The sequence below is a fragment of the Etheostoma spectabile genome, chromosome 1 (genome assembly GCF_008692095.1).
Source record: "Etheostoma spectabile isolate EspeVRDwgs_2016 chromosome 1, UIUC_Espe_1.0, whole genome shotgun sequence".
Taxonomy (NCBI): domain Eukaryota; kingdom Metazoa; phylum Chordata; class Actinopteri; order Perciformes; family Percidae; genus Etheostoma; species Etheostoma spectabile.
The window spans coordinates 19437117-19456538 of record NC_045733.1 but is presented as its reverse complement, the minus strand read 5'-3'; the positions used below and the strand labels follow the sequence as shown (position 1 = coordinate 19456538).

At 39.8% G+C, this 19422-nt stretch overlaps 1 protein-coding gene across 2 annotated transcripts in view; it reads right to left on the bottom strand.

The window, feature by feature from the left end:
- Positions 1 to 19422, bottom strand: part of LOC116694034 (C-Jun-amino-terminal kinase-interacting protein 1) — a 75452-nt gene that overhangs the window by 4420 nt on the left and 51610 nt on the right. For both annotated transcript variants that reach the window (XM_032523470.1, XM_032523462.1), the window contains exons 4-9: positions 15013 to 15094; positions 10507 to 11661; positions 5239 to 5314; positions 2599 to 2771; positions 1624 to 1727; positions 1078 to 1194 (exon numbers count right to left, since the gene is read on the bottom strand). In XM_032523470.1, the coding sequence (XP_032379361.1) occupies positions 1078 to 1194; positions 1624 to 1727; positions 2599 to 2771; positions 5239 to 5314; positions 10507 to 11661; positions 15013 to 15094 (1707 nt within the window). The remainder of the gene's footprint in view (positions 1 to 1077; positions 1195 to 1623; positions 1728 to 2598; positions 2772 to 5238; positions 5315 to 10506; positions 11662 to 15012; positions 15095 to 19422) is intronic.

Genomic DNA, 19422 nt, shown 5'->3' with positions numbered 1-19422 from the left:
GTTTCTTCCCAAAGGCCATAACCACCCTTAACTCACATATGCACTGACAGTCTACCCCCGGCCCCCGGACATTCTTCTTCCCTCTGACTGTGCAATACTGTTATACTGTTATATAATACCTCAAAGGACACTAGAATCTGTGCAATTTCATACAGTGCAATATTTAATATATTAACCATTCTGTGCAATATTTATTTATTTATTATTTAGTACTTAACCATTTCATTTCATTACTGTGCAATATTTATTAATCTGTTAATACTTATCTACTTTCACACAATGTGTATTCAAAGCTGTTTTATATATGTATACAGTGGCTCTCTGGACTCAGGACTGTGCACCAGCTCCTCACCCCCACTCCTTTTCTCTGCACTACTTACACTTTATATTTTTGATATTTTATATTGTTATCTTATATTTCTTATATTTTTGTGTCAACACTGTAAAGGGATTGCTTCAATCTCATTACACAGGTACTGTGTACTTGTGTATAATGACAAATAAAGGCGTTCTATTCAATAGTTATCAAAAATGATCACGGTTTTAATCTGTGGATCTCCAGACCAAGCCAAGCTCAATAGATGTGAGATTGAGCCTTGGTCTGGGGAGTCAGCTCTGTCTTTTCTCTACACAAGAGGCGGGACCAACGGGCAGAGTTCAAATGACTCTGTACGCAATTGGATAGTCCTTCAACCAATCAGAGCATCGATCCGGGTGACGTAGCAGCGACAGCGGCATCAATGAGGTGCGTTCAATGACCGCTATCTTGAATGTACTGTAAAAGAGAAACTGCTTGGTTGCTTCTCTATTGTCATCATGTTAAACCAGCAACAATATATTATGGATTTTATAAGCCCATGTAGAGTGGATACTTGTATGTGCATACATATTATATATCATCATTATATAGTTTAACTCCTACTTTCCTACTTTAACATCTTTGCCTGTAGTTTCTATTGGCAGCCACACAAGGGAGACATGCCTCAATTGTTAAATTTGATTATCCGTGTGAGCTTTTGACAAAACCTCATGATTAATAAATATTAGACAGACAAAAGAGACAGTATGAATGCTTACTTTGTCACAGGCATAATAATCCTCTTGAACTGCAAGCTTGATGCCTTTCACACTGATCTCCAGGATGCAGGAGGAAGGCGGGTTATACTTGACTGTCGTCCTTCTGGTGGTTGCAATCTGTGAAACATTTTTTAAAAGATGACTCCTAAAATGTAAAAAGCTCGACAATCTAACCCAATTCTCTACGAGATGGTACTAAAGTTTTATGTTCTATGTAGACAATGCGTATATTGGAAAGAGTCAAATTGTGGTTTTCGCTCCTGTCAATTTAAATTTTGAAAACATTACAGGAAGCTAGTAACATACTGTATTTTCTACGTGATAGAACATTATGATTTTAGTGGGCTCCTGTCAGTTTGAATTTTGAAAATATAATACTAGTATACTATAATACTACTATAATACTAGTATAATACTGTATATGTGTAATATCATACGTGATAATTCTATATTTGAGATGTTGCCAACTGTAAGTAGCTCCTTTATTCTTCACAATGGGAGTCAAATGTTTTTAACACTCAAATGCACAAAGCATGTGCCTCTTACCTTCTGCATTGCTGCACACAGAACATCGTTTCCTTTGTGGAAGGGCACTTGAACTGAGCCCAGAAACTTCAACCGGTATCTGTCCATCCATTCACTGCTTTTCACTGCACAGGACAGAAAACATGGAATATAAAAATAATAAAAGGCAACAAACAACACAACATAACACAGAAGAGAGGCAGTCATTTATTTAAGCACTAAAATCCAGGTGAGATATTCATAGCTTTTTTGTAGCCCCTTTGGGGCGGCTGTGGATCGAGAGGTAGAGCGGTGGTCTACCAATCAATTCCTGGCCTAAGCAGTCCGCATGTCAAAGTGTCTTTGGACAACATTAGCTGTTTCATTGGTGTGTAAATGTGTGGTAATGTTTCTGTGCAATATAAAATAAGTAGTTTTCTCTGGTCTTGGGGGTTGATACTAGGACACTATGACAATCATCAACATATCCATATTAATCTCTTATACTTCTGCCTTTGTTTAATATTTTACTTAATCATGTCATATTTTAATCTCTGTCACAAGCTGCTTAAACTTGGCAGAGAAGAGTTTCATCAATAGAGCATAACACTCCCTCAGGTTTGTGTTTACCCCACAGATCACAACCTTGTTCTCCGATAATTCAGCACAGGTTTCCCACACACCAACATTAATTCAATTCAATTTTACTGATTGTGTTTGTGGAAAAACCAAATCCAGAGATCCTATTGGGAACTGACCTTAGTAAATCTGGGTCTCTGTGGTGGTGGGTTTCTGCACACCCTTAACTGTGCCTTAAAAGCTAAATCTGGACATAATTCTAACATTAAGCCTAAAACCAAGTCTTAACCCTCAACCAGACATTTGATGAAGTGCAGGGCAGCCAGCACTGTTCACCTATTACAATTCTGTGCATAGTTCAGTCAATGTTTCAAGGCATTTTTATGAAGACATTCACAGTCAGCCTTCTAGAATTGATAGTCATGGCAGTGTCAGTACCTTTGTAGCTCTCCGTGTCCTTGTTCACCTCTATAGCGTAATACGCTGGGAAGATCCCACGGGCACCAGTTCGCATGTTGTAGCCCTCGTACCAATAATCCTCTGACTGGACCTCCACCAGCAACGGATCATCTACCTCCAGCTCCAACTCATCGTCATGACGAGGGACAAACCTGCCAAGACAGATGTAGTTATGCACAGGATCTCAGGGGCCTCAGAGGCTTTTTATGAGCTGGATGACTCCCTAACACAGGCGGTAGGTCTGAGTGCCTGGACCGTTGGTTCTTATTCAATGAAAATAACAAACACCTCCAGATGTCCACCCATTACCCCTGTTCTACACACTCTGCACTTAGTATTGATTTTAAGATTTAAATGTTTTTTTTTAAAAGATTTTAATGTTTGTATTGGTCTGAGATTTTAACCCTTTGTGAACATAATAGGTCATTACAGTAGGGGTGGGGAAAGAAATCAATACAGGCGCCAAATATTCTATCTAATTTTATAAATGTGTTGGTCAATTTGTCCCATTTTACAGCAATAAAACTGAAGTGATATGATCAAACAGAGAAATGTTTCTTTTTAGATGAAACAGATGTTGACAAAGTTTCCTTTTGGGGACGTCATTTGAAATTGGGAAAAATTAGAATTTGGAAAAAAGGTTATAAATTGCAGTATATCGTAGAATATTGCAATATGATTAAATAATATCGAAATAATATCGTTTAATGGCATAAGTATGGTGATGATATCATATCGGGAGGAATCTAGTGATTCCCACCCCTATGTTTCAGTCATCCAATCAACTTATTTTAGAAGTTCCAAGGTCAAGGTACAAACTGTGGGTTGCTACACTGAGACTTTGGAAGTTTCCCCCTGACATCTGCACTAAACCAGACATAGCTCTTTTTAAATCTGATTTTAAAACTTATTTATTTAGAATGGCTTTATTAGATTGGTAGCACTGAGACATTTTTCCTTTCTTCCCCCTGCTTTTAGGTAACCTTTCTGATTCAACTTTTACTCTTGGTCCTTGCTGTAAAGCCATTTGGATACCTGCTCACTGCTGTAAAGCGCTAAAGAAACAAATGTTGATTGATTGATTTTAAAGGAATACTAATGGTTGCCTTGTCACGGAGGACACAAGTTACAATAGATTCCATTACATTTAGCTGATGCTTTTATCGAAAGGGATTTACAATTGCTATTTATAGCAGAGGCCTCACGCCTTTGGAGCAGCTAGGGGTTAAGTGTCTTGCTCAGGGACATGTTGATGTATCGCAGTGGGAATTGTACCCAGATCTCCCACATCAAAGGCATGCGTCATATCACCAGCCATAGATTCTAAAGCCAAACTAGTATCATGGCAAAATGAAGTATTACTACAGCCATGCACATTGCACTTCTCTATGGAAGGCCGTTTTATTCAATATTAAATAAATGAATAAATACATGAATAAGTAAATAAATATGCCTTTGAAATACATCATGAAATAAATAAATGAGGTAATACATACATGAACAATTAAATGTAAATATTCATATCAAGATCATCAATTAGTTAAATATATTAAAAGATTTTACTTTATTTATTCAGTCACGTATTTATTCATTATTGACAAAAACAGCATTCCATACTTCTCAAATGGCTCTTTCTCCTCTTCTGTTACTGAGCAGGTTCCAAACACTTCTTAGTTTGGTTTTTAGCTGCAAATACACAGGCTGCTCACAAACAATAAATGGCTTTTTGTGAATACAAGGGGACTGCTATCTCCTTCAAGCCTACATAATGTATGTTAATATTCACATTAGTTCAATATTCTCAACATACTGGAAGTTTTCAGTGTTAGATTTTCATAAAAACTAAGCGCTGTTTTTAAGTTGCCCAATATGGAGTTTTACAAGGTCTGAAATGGCATACGGCTTTCATAGAACAAACAGAAATTCAACTTTTAATACTTTAGCCAATATTAAAACGGAAAACAATAATTTAACCTAGCTAACTATGATGTTGGCTTGTCAGATGTGATGCTAATGGCTATAGAGGCACTTTGACAATTTAGAATATTATACACATACAAACTAGAAACTCACTAAATTAAAGGAATGCTGTAAAAAGCCCCCTGTTTTCAGTTCTGATTGGTCATGACCAGATATGTTGCTATTCACTTGACTGCATGGCAATTGTATTACACATTTATCAGCCTGAGGTCTTCAACAGCAGCTGGAACTCCACGCTGCCAACTGGAGTGTAACTGTTACAGGGGAAACATGGAGAATTGGAGCGTTCTCTGGTCCAACTACAAATGCACATAGAAAAAGAATAATGACTGATGGAGATGAATGTGTTCAAAGGTGACCACAACTTTGGATCCTGCTAGAAGCCACTCTGCCTGCATAATTAAAAAATGAGTAAATGTAAATACACTAAGCTTGTGTATTGCCAAAAACTGTTTGTCTATTTATGATTTATTGCTAACAAAAATAACAAATTCAATAACCACTTGAAATAAAAAGTGGTTTGAAAGAAATTGAGCAAAATGATATTTTATAAGAACGATGGCTGCAACATTTAGTATGAATATGGGGGGGGATGATGTTGATGTAAGCAATTGTGATGACAATGCAGTTTTTCCTCACCTGTAGACGGCCCTGTGGCTCTGATCCCTCTCCTCTCCATTTATGAGACAAGAGAATAGGCCAAAGGACTCGGCACCTTGAAAACACAGTGGAGAAGCAAGAAGGGGAAAATAAAAGTTAATAATCCAGTGAGGATTTCCAGCTTTTCTGCTGGCAAAAAGATGATTGTTGTTGTCTTCAAATTGCAGCAAAGGTCCATCATATACAAACAGAAAACACAATTAGGGCACATTATGTTTACTTAAAGCACACATGCCTTTTTTAGGACCTACAAATCACACTTTAATTAGCCATGAAACAGATGAGCATTGCGTATTTCTACCTACATTCCCCTGAGACAACCGTTAGCCCCTCCTGCTCATCTCAGATAAACTGTGTTGGTGTGTCTAATGAGTCTGGGAAACACATGAAAGACATCCCACAGGACAGTGGGGACTATTAGAGGAAGTAACACATTTGAGACTGTCTACAATCTCCCACCTGCCCACTACTGTTGGCTGCTTTAAACACACATACACAGTGATGTGGGTCAGTGTATGAGCCAAAACAAGAGTCAGCCTAATGAAGGTAAATGCTACAATCCTCTCCTTCCTCCTTCCCAGATACAGTCTAAGAAAACAGCAAAAAAATAATACCGTTACTTTAATAATTAAGTTGGATGCATCATAAAATTGCTAAATCCAAATGAATTTTCATTTTCATGACATTAAAGTGGTTTTGTGACATATCCTTTGGATTATTAATAAGTTCAAACTTGCATGCATTGCATTAGATCTTGCTGTTGTTTCTTTTGTTGCCACAAAAAATATAGCCACAAAGCGCTCCTCTTCTTCTCTGCCATTTTTCTGCTCCATCCTGTTTGTGTGTGTGTGCGCTGCTGGCTGCCGCCGGGCCTGACTGCTTGTTTGCTTGTTTGCCTGGTGCCGCTGAGTCACATGACGGTACAACATCAAATCACAAGAGGAGGGAGGAGAAACAAAGTGTGCCTGCTCGGTGGTGTGACAGAACATTTACACAGACACAGACAGCCAGGTCGCCTCTATGGATGACACCGCAGCTGTGCATACTGGAGAGAAACTGAAACTAAAGTATCCATCTCATTACACTGGTACTGTTCAATATCAATACCATCATTGATATACATTTTATCAATATTTGAATCGATCCGCCCACCACTGGCATGTAAAAGGGGCGGCTGTGGCTCAGTGGTAGAGCGGTTGTCTGCCAATCGGAAGGTTGGTGGTTCGATCCCCGCCCCAGCAGTCATTGTTGAAGTATCCTTGGGCAAGACACTGAACCCCGAGTTGCCCCTGGTGCTGCGTGTCGGAGTGTGAATGTGTGTGAGTGTTTATCTGATGAGCAGGTGGCACCTTGTACGGCAGCCTCGGCCACAGTGTATGAATGTGTGTGAATGGTGAATGTTTCCTGTAGATGTAAAAGCGCTTTGAGCAGTTGTTAAGACTGGAAAAGCGCTATATGAATACAGCACATTTACATTTAAAATTGGTGGAGAACTCTTTTATTTAATACAGCTTGCAGAGTCCTGTTCCAAAAGCCTTGTGTATCAAGCACTGGGGGCAGCAAACACACCCTAAAGGGCAACTGTTTTTTTCCACTTTGGGGCTGTTTCACAAAAGCAGAATTTATAAATCTGAGAAAACCGATAAAGCAAGACTTGACCTAGTCTAATATGTGCATCCTTGCTTTGTGCGTTTCACGAAAGCCTAGCCAGGCTGAGGAGGAGTGACTAGGTCGAGCCTGGATGAAGTATTTTGGATAGATGTGCGTTCACGGCTTTCCAGATTTACTGATGCTAAAATGGAGAATACACATTGTTCATACTTTATACAGAGTGAGCAGCATCTTCTTGTGGAAGTATGAGAACATGAAACCACTGCTGACAGAACAGAAAGGACTCCAGGATAAAAAAATAACTAAAATTAATAAATTCTGTCTGTTAGCCTGGTTGGGACCAGGCTAGCTGTAAAGAATAAATCTCATGGTAACTTAGGTGCCTCTGTTTTGTGAAACCGAGTCAAGGCAAAATTGAGCCAGGATAACTGGGAAATCACGGTTTAATCCCTTAGCTTGGTTTTATGAAATAACCCTGGACCCTATGTTCCCATGTTTTTGTGTTTAAGTGTCGGATGGGAACAACAATCTTTGACATTGGTCCAATATCAAGAGAGATTGCTGCAGTTGGCAACGACAAAACAAGCTTCAATGTAAGTTAATAGGACAATTGTCCAGCTTGTGTTTACCGTCCCCAAAAGTATTCGTTTTGCCTCTGACAGGCTCAGATTAATATTCTAAGATAATATTCAAACAACATTGACAACATTATGGAAAGGATTTCTTAGGAGATCAACCTTTCAGTTAAAGCGTAAGATCGTTTTTTTTAAACACATTTCACTAAACCCATCAGACTCCATGTAAATAAACAGTAATTTTAGCATTGTAAAATACACTTCATTTAAAGTTGACAGAAACAAAATAAAACTATCAAAAGCTGTTCTGGGTTATCTTCCCACTGTTCAAACAATAACAACTGTAGTTTCAGTTGGAATAAACACATATTGTATGTGAAAATATGTTGGCTCTATACTAAGGGTGTGACGAGATCTCGTTTTACGAGATTAGAACATGACGAGATTTCTCGTCGAGGTGAAAAGTTGTCTCGTGAGGCGATGTGATGTCAGCGTGATGGAGCGTGAAATTACAATTGAAGATCCCCCTGCCACTTTTAAATCCTTTGTGTGGCAACATTTTGGTTTTTTGTTGTTTGTTTGCACAGTTTTGAGAGAGCAGTACTTTGGTTATTGATACACTTACTGTTTGCATTTAAAATGTTATTTTTCTGTTATTTACACATTTATTTTATTTATACTGTTTATTTTTTTATGTTCGGTTTGTGGAAAGGAGTTAGATTTCTCGTGTGAAATTGTACAGGGCAGAAGCCAGTTGGTAGAGTTTATACAAAACATTTTGCAGTGTTTGCACGTCCTTTGCAAAAAAAGTTAAATAACATTCATCATTAATAGTTGATTTCAAAATGCACCTAAATTGTTTTGCATTTTGTGATTTTTCAGTTGAATAAAAAAACTATTTTCCATTCATATATTTCATCGAGGATTTCTTTAAATTTTTTTTTAAAATCTCGTCTCGTCTCGTTCTCGTGAACCCAATCTCGTGATGTGTCTCGTCTCGTGGAGTAAGCGTCTCGTCACACCCCTACTCTATACACAAAAAAACTATTGTTTTTATAAATGGAGTCTGGTGGGTTTAGCGCTAGCGACTTCAGAGCTGTTTCTGGTTAAACAGAAAGGTCTCAAAGAGGTTTTAAAGGTCTATCTCTGTAGAAATCCTTTCTACAGAAAGAAATGCCGCACGGACCGCTACAGAAAATCATTCATACCACAAGCAATAACACTTTTAAACATGTCATCACTGGGTGCTATATAAGACTTTTGGACACCACACTACTGCACTAAGTGAAACTTGTACAATTGGTTTATTTACATTTAGCATACATCTTAGCATATTATTTAAGCAGTTGCACATTTTTGTTTTCCCATCCTGTCCATATTCAAATATTTGTTCTTTTATTTTATTCATATTATTATTTCATGTATATATATATATATATATATATATATATATATATATATATGTATATTTTTCCTAGTATTTCATTTATATTTATATTCTGTGCTTTGTGACTGATTTTGCTGCTGTAACACCGGAATTTCCCATTTTTCTTGGGATCAATAAACATCTATCTATCTATCTATCTATCTATCATCTATCTATCTATCTATCTATCTATCTATCTATCTATCTATCTATCTATCGATCTATCTATAATGTTGTCAGACACGTAGAATATCAATCTGAGCCTTTCAGCTACACACAAGCATTTCTGTGAAGGTAAATACAAGCTGCCCTATTAACATCGTTGCTTGCTTCTGCGCTGACGACTGCAGCAAACTCTCTTAATACTGGACCAATGTCAAAGATTGTTGGATTCATAGGGGTAATTTTTTAATACATTAGAAGAAAGTCAGACAGACATGTTCTCCAACTAATGGGGTCTAAAAATCTTTAGGATTATAACTTGAAACACTCGAAATACACATGATGATGACAGCATATTTAGCAGATTCAGCTAAATGACATTACAGAAAAATAAAATTTATTAAGCCACTCACTATCTGTATCATTGCTTTCTTTTCCTCAGTCCTTCCAAACACCCTCTCCAGGACTGCTGTTGTCTTAATGTCTGGACTCAACTAATTTGTTTTTGAATGTGTGATTGTCTGGACAGCAGAGGGTAAGAGAGAAGCAAATCCATGAAAAGGAAAGCTGCTTTTGGCTCCGTGTCCCTCCACCCAGCATGGCATCTAAATGTCCAGCTGGGTTTTTGGCCAGAACGTGCTCCGGTCAGAATGCTGATAACGATATCATCAGAGCAGCAAAAGCTACAGCCTTCATTTACAACACTTACAAGCTGTGCTGGGTATTGTGGCTTAATTTATTTTAACTTTCATGTAACTCATATGTTCAAACTGTTATATTCAAAACTGCTGGTATGATAAAACAACAGTTTTAAATATTATTCATCTGCCAGTTTCAGATGTTATTCTACAAGATAAAATTAAATCTAACAGGCAGAAAGTCACAATATCGAGAGTTGATGAGGTGTGCTATTCCAGCTCCTAAAAATCTCTGTGGCTGTGCATCATCAGCCACATCGCTTTAAGCCTTTTCCACCACGCTGCCAATTCGTCCAGACAGTATTTGCTGCTGTGTTACTCTATGTTTAAAGGGACTTACACACAATAACAGCGTATGTGCTTCCAGGATGTCTCACACACAATTATGGGGGGAATAGACGGCCTTGTATTAAGAAATTTAGACATTCTCAAAAATGCAAAATGAAATTGACAATTTAAATTTACAAAGCATATTAAGTCTCATTATCACTAAATCATTAAATTGTTATCAACAAAATCATAATTTATTCACTCTTTCACAAGAAAGAGAAAAAAATAAACATGAAAATTACATTATTTTGTAATATAAACCTTTTTTACATGGTGTTGTTTATGACATGCTTGGCCGGGCAATATGGCTGACTGTTATGAGTCACGGTGTTAAGATTTGTTTTCCATTATGGTTATGTGGTTAATGTGCTGGTGATTAATAACTTAAATTGCTAATATTGAAATAGTATTGGGAAAAAATATCGCAATTGTGGCATTAACTTACTGGAAGAGCGAGAGCGTCCACTCATGAAGACGTTGAGGAACTTCTTGGAGAAGTGCAGGTCAACCTCTGGAGTGGAGTCTTCAGACAGACAAGCCGTGGCCTCTCTCCTCACTCCTCCTATCTGAATACCGTCCTCATCGTCCTCATCTTCCTCATCTTCCTCCTCGTACTCCTCCCCTATGGCAGACTCGTAGGGAGAAGAGACGCAGTTGTCATAGATGGTGGCAGAGTCGCTGTCGTCACTGTAGCCTTGGTAACATTGCCGGAGGCTGACCAGTTCTAGCTTAGCGTGCTCATCCACCACTAGTGTGTATTTTACTGAGTCATATGAAAGGCCACTGGCCTCCGAGCTCATGGAAGTCCTTGGTGGGACTCTCCTGCCACCGCCATCCCTCTTTACTCCCTCCTTTCCTCCCCCATTTTCTCTCCCCTTCCCCAAACTTTCATCCATTGTTATCCTGTCGACATCCTCATCCTCCCCGCAGTAGCTTTCATCTGTGGCATCCACATACTCCACAGATGATCCAGGTCTCAGCATGACCCTGGCCCCCGTTCCTGCCCCCTTCCGGCTGAGGTCCAGCATGAGGGAGGAGCGGGCTGAGTGAGCCATGCTGGGTGGCGTGATGATGGACTCTACACATGAAGTATATGAAGGTGGGGGGACATATACCTCATCCTCCTCATAGATGGAGGGGTTTGTCCGGTCTGGGAGGGGCTGGTATGGAGGTGGGCCCTCTGTGTCGGAGCTGATGGACATGCGGCCCTGCTCAGTCTGCTGCGAAAGGAAAGGCCGGTCCTGCACGTTGGGAAGGTCTAGAGGGTTGGCTGAACGCTGCAGAGGAGTTAGATAAATCTCCTCTGTGGATTCTATATGAACGTCCGTGTGATAGCGGATCCTCTCCCGGTGGAGCCCGCCTCCATCCGCCTTCCTTGCTGGGTTTAGAGGAGCTGGTGTATAGTTCTGCGGTGGGGGTGGCGCGGGCGGCTTCTCCTGAAGCTTGGAGCGAGTCGCAGCCATTGTGGAGTGTCCAGAGGTGTGGCTGTGTCTGCAGGGGGCATCAGTGGAAGTCCCGCGGTCTTTGGTCTGCGCTCCCCCGCCTTGCACCTTGTCCTCGTCGCTTAGACAGCTGTGCTCACGTGGAGAGGTGAGCTCACCTGGAGGAGAAGCAGACACAAACAACAATGCGCACAAACACACATGAAAACACACAAGCATACACAAAGGCCAGACACCAGACCAGGTCAGAGTAAATATTGGACTGACCATTCCAGTGCAGCCACCACATCATTTTGTATGAACTATAATCATGAGCGGCCAAAAGCTCAAAACTGTTTCCGTCAGCCCTCTAGTTGTATTTCTGAGTTTGAGATATCAAATAGCAAAATGGCTGCAACGGCCCCATCGCTGGCATCTATATCATAGACTGAATAACAATAAGGGACAGAGCATGTGTGACGTCCCCCATTAGTTTCTGGAGATCTGCTATGAGTCGTCGAGGTTGCCTTTACAGGTGCAGCCATCCTGATTGCTGATGTGATTATTTTAGACAAGAGGGAGGAGTGATGGAGGAGCCCTTACACTCTAAGTTACATTACACGCTTTTACTGGCAATCGCATCATAGCCACGCCCTAAAACGAGACCATAATTAAAAAAAATATTAGTTTGTGTTGCAGAAGACTTAAAACTAGCAATTGAGACCATAAACTCATTGTGAAAATGTTTACTGAGGTAATAAATCAAGTGAGAAGTGGGTCACTTTCTCATAGACCATCTATGAGAGCTCAACCTCCTTTTGCAACCAAATTCAACCAAATGCAACACCTCGACTCTCCAGTGGGTTATGCAAGGATCCTGTTTGTGGACTTCAGCTTGGAGTTCAACACCACCATCATCCCGGACATCCTCAGCACCAAACTCTCCCATCTCACTGTGCCAGCCTCCACCTGTCAGTGGATCACAAACTTCCTGACTAACAGGTGTCAGCAGTTGAGGCTGGGGAACATCACATGCAGGATACGGACTATCAGCACAGGCGCCCCCCAGGAGTGTGTGCTCTCCCCACTGCTTTTCTCCCTCTGAACCAATGACTGCACCTGAGGAGACCCATCTGTTAAACTCCTGAAGTTTGCTGACGACACAACCGTCATCGGCCTCATCCGGTACGGTGATAAGTCAGCCTACAGACAGGAGGTGGATCAGCTGGCTCTCTGGTGCAGTCAGAACAACCTTGAGCTCAACACGCTCAAAACTGTAGAGATGATTGTGGACTTCAGAAAGAGACCCCCCACTCTTCCCCCCATCTCCATACTCAACAGCCCTGTGTCTGCTGTGGAATCCTTCAGGTTTCTGGGATCCACTATATCCCAGAACCTGAAGTGGAAGCCCAACACATACATCATCATCAAAAAGGCCCAGCAGAGGCTGTACTTCCTGCGCCAGCTCAGGAAGCTCAACCTGCCTAAGGAGCTGCTGGTCCACTTCTCCACAGCCATCGACCAGTCTGTCCTCTACACGTCCATCACTGTCTGGTCTGGATCTGCCACCAAAAAGGAAAGGAGCAGACTACAACGGACAGTTAGGACTGCAGAAAACCTGCCCTCCATTCATGACTTATACTCTTCCAGAGTCAGCAAACGGGCAGGAACCATCCCTGCAGACCCATCTCACCCCGGACACAATCTGGTCCAGCTTCTCCCTCTGGTAGGCGCTACAGAGTACTGCACGCCAAAACCAACAGACTCAGGAACAATTTCTACCCACAAGCCATCTCTCTGATGAACAGCTGACTTCTTACCCACAGTGTCAGGTTCAATTCTGGTCAATAACCTAGTAACACTGTCTCTACAGCACCTGTTTATTGGTTCCACTTATTATCCCACTTAATTATTCTCATTCTCATATCTCACTTATTATTTATTATTTACTATTTACTCATCATTTCCATCTCATATCTCAGTTATTATTAGTTATTTATTCATCATTCTCATTTCCTATTTCAGAACTGTTCATAATGTTCATACTGTTCATATTGTAATATAATAAAATAATACTATTTATCCCAGTATCCTTTGCACTATGCTCCACATTTAAACATTTTTTATTGATTTCTTCATTGCACTTATGCCTCTATATTGTTTCTGTTTAGAGTATGTATATATTGTGTATATATTAGTGTGTATATATTGTTTTGTATGTGTAAGCACATTGTGAGCAATGTTGCTCCAAAGAAAAATTCCTCGTGTGTGTCCTCATACCTGGCAAATAAAGCTGATTCTGATTAAGGAGTCCCCCCCTGCTGGAGATCAGATATAATGTAGCTTTAAGGAGTCCCCCCCTGCTGGAGATCAGATATAATGCAGCTTTAAGAAGTCCCCCCCTGCTGGAGATCAGATATAATGCAGCTTTAAGAAGTCCCCCCCCTGCTGGAGATCAGATATAATGTAGCTTTAAGGAGTCCCCCCCTGCTGGAGATCAGATATAATGCAGCTTTAAGGAGTCCCCCCCTGCTGGAGATCAGATATAATGCAGCTTTAAGGAGTCCCCCCTGCTGGAGATCAGATATAATGCAGCTTTAAGGAGTCCCCCCCTGCTGGAGATCAGATATAATGCAGCTTTAAGGAGTCCCCCCCCTGCTGGAGATCAGATATAATGCAGCTTTAAGGAGTCCCCCCCTGCTGGAGATCAGATATAATGCAGCTTTAAGGAGTCCCCCCCTGCTGGAGATCAGATATAATGCAGCTTTAAGGAGTCCCCCCCTGCTGGAGATCAGATATAATGCAGCTTTAAGGCACTTCCATATTTGCAGCAATTCGCCGGACAGAATGATTTGTCCATTGATATTAACAGTCTACAATCTAAATACAATCCTGAATTAACTCTATCTTTCATTTAAATAATGAAGAATGAGCTGCACACTGTTTTATTCTGTTTTCTTTTGAGAGGGAGACAAACATTACAACTAATTTCTGTTTAGCATGAATTTAAATTAATTTGGTGTTAACACAAGGCTAGAAATGGGGTGATCATTTCATCTGAGAATAATGCATGAATGCTTCTGATCTGTATTCTGCCAACATGGGTGGAATAAAACATGAAAGTTGATTTAGCCAGATTTTTTTCTATTGTTTTAAATGATTGAGATGAGTAATATACTTTTTCCATCAGTGGGGAGTTGTTGGCAGGGAGTTTGGTAAGTTAGACTCACCTCACATGGTGCTCTGAAAAGAGCTCTACCAATAAGCAATGACAGGTCCCCAATTAAATTAAGCCCAGAGCTGGCTAACACACCAGCCACAGCATATAGCGTTAGCTCACTTAGCTTAGCATAGCTAATCCACGCCTTAACACTCGTCCCTGAGGATCATGGAGCCAGACACCCATATTATCAGAGACAGCATTCTGGTCTGCACATCCCAGTTATCATCAACTAAACAAGAAAATTAAGACAGTTAAACTAAAATATGAGCTTCATGGTGTGAAGATCTGGTGGGAAAGAAAAGCTCACCTGTTTTAAGAGGCGAGGACGAGCCTGAAACCTTCTCCTGCCAACTGTATTTCTTCCCAAAGGAGTTGTTGTTTAATGTGTCCTGTGGAATGCAGAAAAAGAAGAAGAGAAGAAAAAGAAAACGGTGAGAAAAAAAACAGATGCAGAGAGGATGAGAAGGAAAGAGAGTGAAAGGTTTAGTAACTGAGTTCTGGATCCAGAAACTCAATGGACACAACTTTTTGTCCCACTCTCTCTCTCTCTCTTACACACACTCTTTTATTCTGTTGAATGGGCAGGGATTCTTTTGTCTGTGCTCCGTGGCGAGCATTTAAAGGGAACCAGACCTTTTACTGGAGCTACTGGGAACACACACACCACACACACACACACACACACACACACACACACACACACACACACTGCCTCTCTAAAAAACTGTTTTGGGGGAGTTGTTGATAGATGGACTAGAGCCTTATCTTGAAAGAAAATTGCATTTTTTTACCCAGAAAAAGACAATGGCTGTAAACGATAATGAATGTAGAGTGGAATAAATTAATGTTATTAAAGAACACCAATTGATAATCTTGTGTTTGCTGGGCTTCACTGGTTCAAAGTTTACAAGAGGGGACATCCCTCCTGAGTGTGGTTACAAGTGCAACAGTGTGCACCCAATAGGATGTGCAATAGACTTGAAAAGGGCACTGGAATACTTCTTTTACTAAAGTATACTACCATTTTAAATTGCTTTAAGTTACTAAAACATTCTTGTCACATATTCTCACATTAGGACAAACACACAACACTTGTAAAAATTAATCAAATAAAGTGAAAATATGACATACTGGTAAAAAAATAGTTATGGATGGTAATATCTTTCTCAGGAGTTGGTAGAGACCAAAAACAAGAGCTTAAAGACAGCGCATGTTAAATTCATCAGGTAGACACAAACATGACTTTAAATGAGTGCTAATGTTGCTCCGTCAATGCTGGATGTGTATAAAAGCAACCGTTTGCCATATAACTTTTAAGTGTGAAATGTACAGTACATGTTGTGGTTCACAACCTGTTTTAAAAAAAAAAGCTGTCAAAGATTACAAATCTTACAAATATACTTATTGTGACTCAATGATAGACACATTTCTGACGGTTATCTACCAGAAGAGTACTGAGATCAGAGACGGAGAGACACACAGATGGTAGATGGAAGACAAATAAAACTGAATTGAAATTGGAAGGACAACTGGGAACTCCTGTGATGATGAAGTGTCAAACTAAATTAGATCATACCCTCCTCCTCTGTCCACCCACCACCACGCATGACTCACTTCCCATCTATGTGTACCGGGTGGAGACAGAGTAGTTGCTGTGGTAACGAGTGAATCAGCAGGTGGGTGACAGCAGCACTGATCCGAGAAGCATAGGTTTGTTTAACTATAGTGATAAAAAGAGCATTGCTGACTCAAATATGGCGTGAGGGTGTGTGAATTAATAGGCTATGTGGAAGTGACTCTGAAAACACATGACTTAGTCTGGATGTGTGCAACACAACTTTTAAGAGATTTGTCTGATAGTCTGTTTCTGGTCACCATGTTGACAGATCTGAGAAATCAACTTTGTGAGAACGTTTTACAACACAAATGAGACCAAACGTGAGATGAAGTGGAATTATATTATTATGAGTGTTTGAGTTTTAGCCTATCATACTTAGCTGGGATGGTAGCTTTGTCCAAACTCAGCTCCACCCTTTGAATTTGTCCTCTACAGAAAGGAGATAAACAATATACCCAGACTGAAACTCTCTTCCCTTGTCTCCCATAGCTGCTCATGTTCCCAAAAAAGGTTTAATGTATAACAGATAAAGCATTGAACTATATATTTATAAAGAAATACATACCAAATGTTCCTAATTTATGCCTGTTTTCTACCAAATTATTATATCTATATTTGAGTGCAATACAGAGTGTAGTATTTAGGTATACCTTCCAAATCTCTCTCTCTCTCTCTCACACACACCCAAAGGAGCATGCCATAGCCAGGTGAGGGATTAAAGACGGACTTGGATTAAGACGGAGGAATCCCTCCTGTTCTGTTTTTCTGTCTGAATCATTTTACTCAAGCTGCATCAGATCAGCCCATCTGTTTCTACAAGAGCTCATTATACTACACATATGTCTTCATTTTTCTAACATTTTGTAGTTTCCTTGTTTTTGTTTTTTCATATTGTGGCTGATCTTCACTTTTGATGCTTGGATGCAAATCACTTTAGTTACTCCTTAGAGAAAGTTTGTAAAACAAAGCTTTTCTTACCCACTAGTCTAAAACGAGTGTTTGAGTGCCTAATGATAGTTTGATCTTTACAGTTTTTGCCAATTGCTCACACACTATAAGCATATTGTCAACTTCACACCTTTTGCAAAACAATACACAATGATTTGTAAATCATGACATCACTTCCTTGCTATTCCGAAGCACTGACTGTCACATGAAACACAGCCATCAGGTACGCAAGCACATGATTGCTTAATTGTAGACACACCAATCAGGTTTAAGCACTATAACAATGCAGCAGGTAAGTCTAGTAGGTTCTGTAGTGTATTTTCAGTTTTTTCACTGTAATTGTAACCTGTACTGGGTACAGTTGTTTGTCTGTTGTTTGCTGAGCTAACAGTGTTATACACACTACTGTAGTTGATGCATGAAAACTGGGACATGTTGACTGATTTGGGTACATAGAGAGAAATTAATTATATTTTCCTCACAAGAGTGTTTCATTTTGCAAAGGTTCTGAGGTGTTCTTCTGATTGGGTGTGTGGTTGTGCAAATTGTGTGTACTGTTTTTAAAAAAATGGTCCTGCTTTCAAAATAGTGCTTTAAGCAATCAAAAAAAAAAACTGTAAAAGGATTTTTTCCCTTTTAACTATTTGGAACAAAACACTGGCACTTTGCAGATTATTGGATCTAAAAATATTGCTTTTCCAAAAGCCACGCTGCTGTAACCCTGACTAGTCTTCAGAACTGCTTTTGCACTACCACAGGAGTCTGTCACTCGCCGTCAAATAATGCAGAGCTAATTGCATATTTTTGCATTTTTACAGCTCCACTGACCTGGAAACAGTGACCCCGGTCTCTCTCTGTCTTTTTACAGTACTCTGAGAAGAACTGCCTGCAGATCATCATTTGAGTTTTGTCTTTGCCGCCTGACTAAAGCTTTTACTGTCAGCTGGCTGTCAAAGTGTTAAACTGTAGGTATGCTTGGATGAAAACAATCCACCATAAAACACTTTTCTATCACTATTTGTTATATACCTTTTTCGGTGATGTGCTACACAATTCAGGCTATGTAAGGGTGAGTTATTTGGTATCTTGTATAGTCATAATGTCTTTCAAATCTGTACATTATTTCTATGTATTTTAGACATGGAGTGGCGGCTTTTTGAAAAGCAGGTAAAACAGCTGTGAACTTGAACTTGCTGAAAGGCAAATTCACCTCCTTTGCTTATGTGAGAAATCCATGCAAGATGAGTAAACAGAGAACAGAGAGACCACTTTCTATACCTAGAGGAGCAGACCAGAATGCAATGCAAAGTGATTATGCAGATCTGTCATCAGGTGTATGTTTGGTACAAAGGCCATGTCAAGCTTTTATTTAATCTTTTTTTTTGCCCAATTTTGTCTTGATTTGAAAAAACTTGCTACCCATCCTTGTGGTTTTCTAAAGGCATTCTGATGGAAGGTGGAATGGCTAGGCTTAATGACACTTATAAAATGCCATCTGATGTTATCAACTTAAGGTTTATGAGATCATTATTCCCTTGTACTGCAGCAGAACAAATGAATAAGTTTTAACCATTAAACTCACAAAACACAACCCAATCTGCTGCTGATGGATGTTACGCTGACAAGATGTTGTTGGTTGCTCAATGTCTTCAAAGTTCATGCAAAGACAACTTTTAAGAAACATTTACCCATTTAACATTAAAATATATTAACTGAGGTTTGGTTTTCTAGCTTTTGTATGAAGAGAATAAACAATGTCAGGCCTAGGAGACAGCAAGAAAAAAACATTTCAGAGCAACTATTTCCCTTTGTAGTTTCCAGTTCTGACAGCTACACACACTCACACACACACACACACACACACACACACACACACACACACACACACACACACCACACACACACACACGCACACACACTGTTTCTACATAATGAAAACTGAGCAAAGAACAAAGTGCAGACAGATATAGAGCTGCTTGGTTGATCATGTTGACGGCTGTGGGGGAGTGTGTGCATGAGTCATACTGTAGGCAAACACAATATACAATAATGTATAAATTGCATAACAAAAGTATCACTATACACTACAGGCATTCACATTTTTACTGAACCTGACAAAGCGCATGGTATTGGTTTTACAGCACATTTACT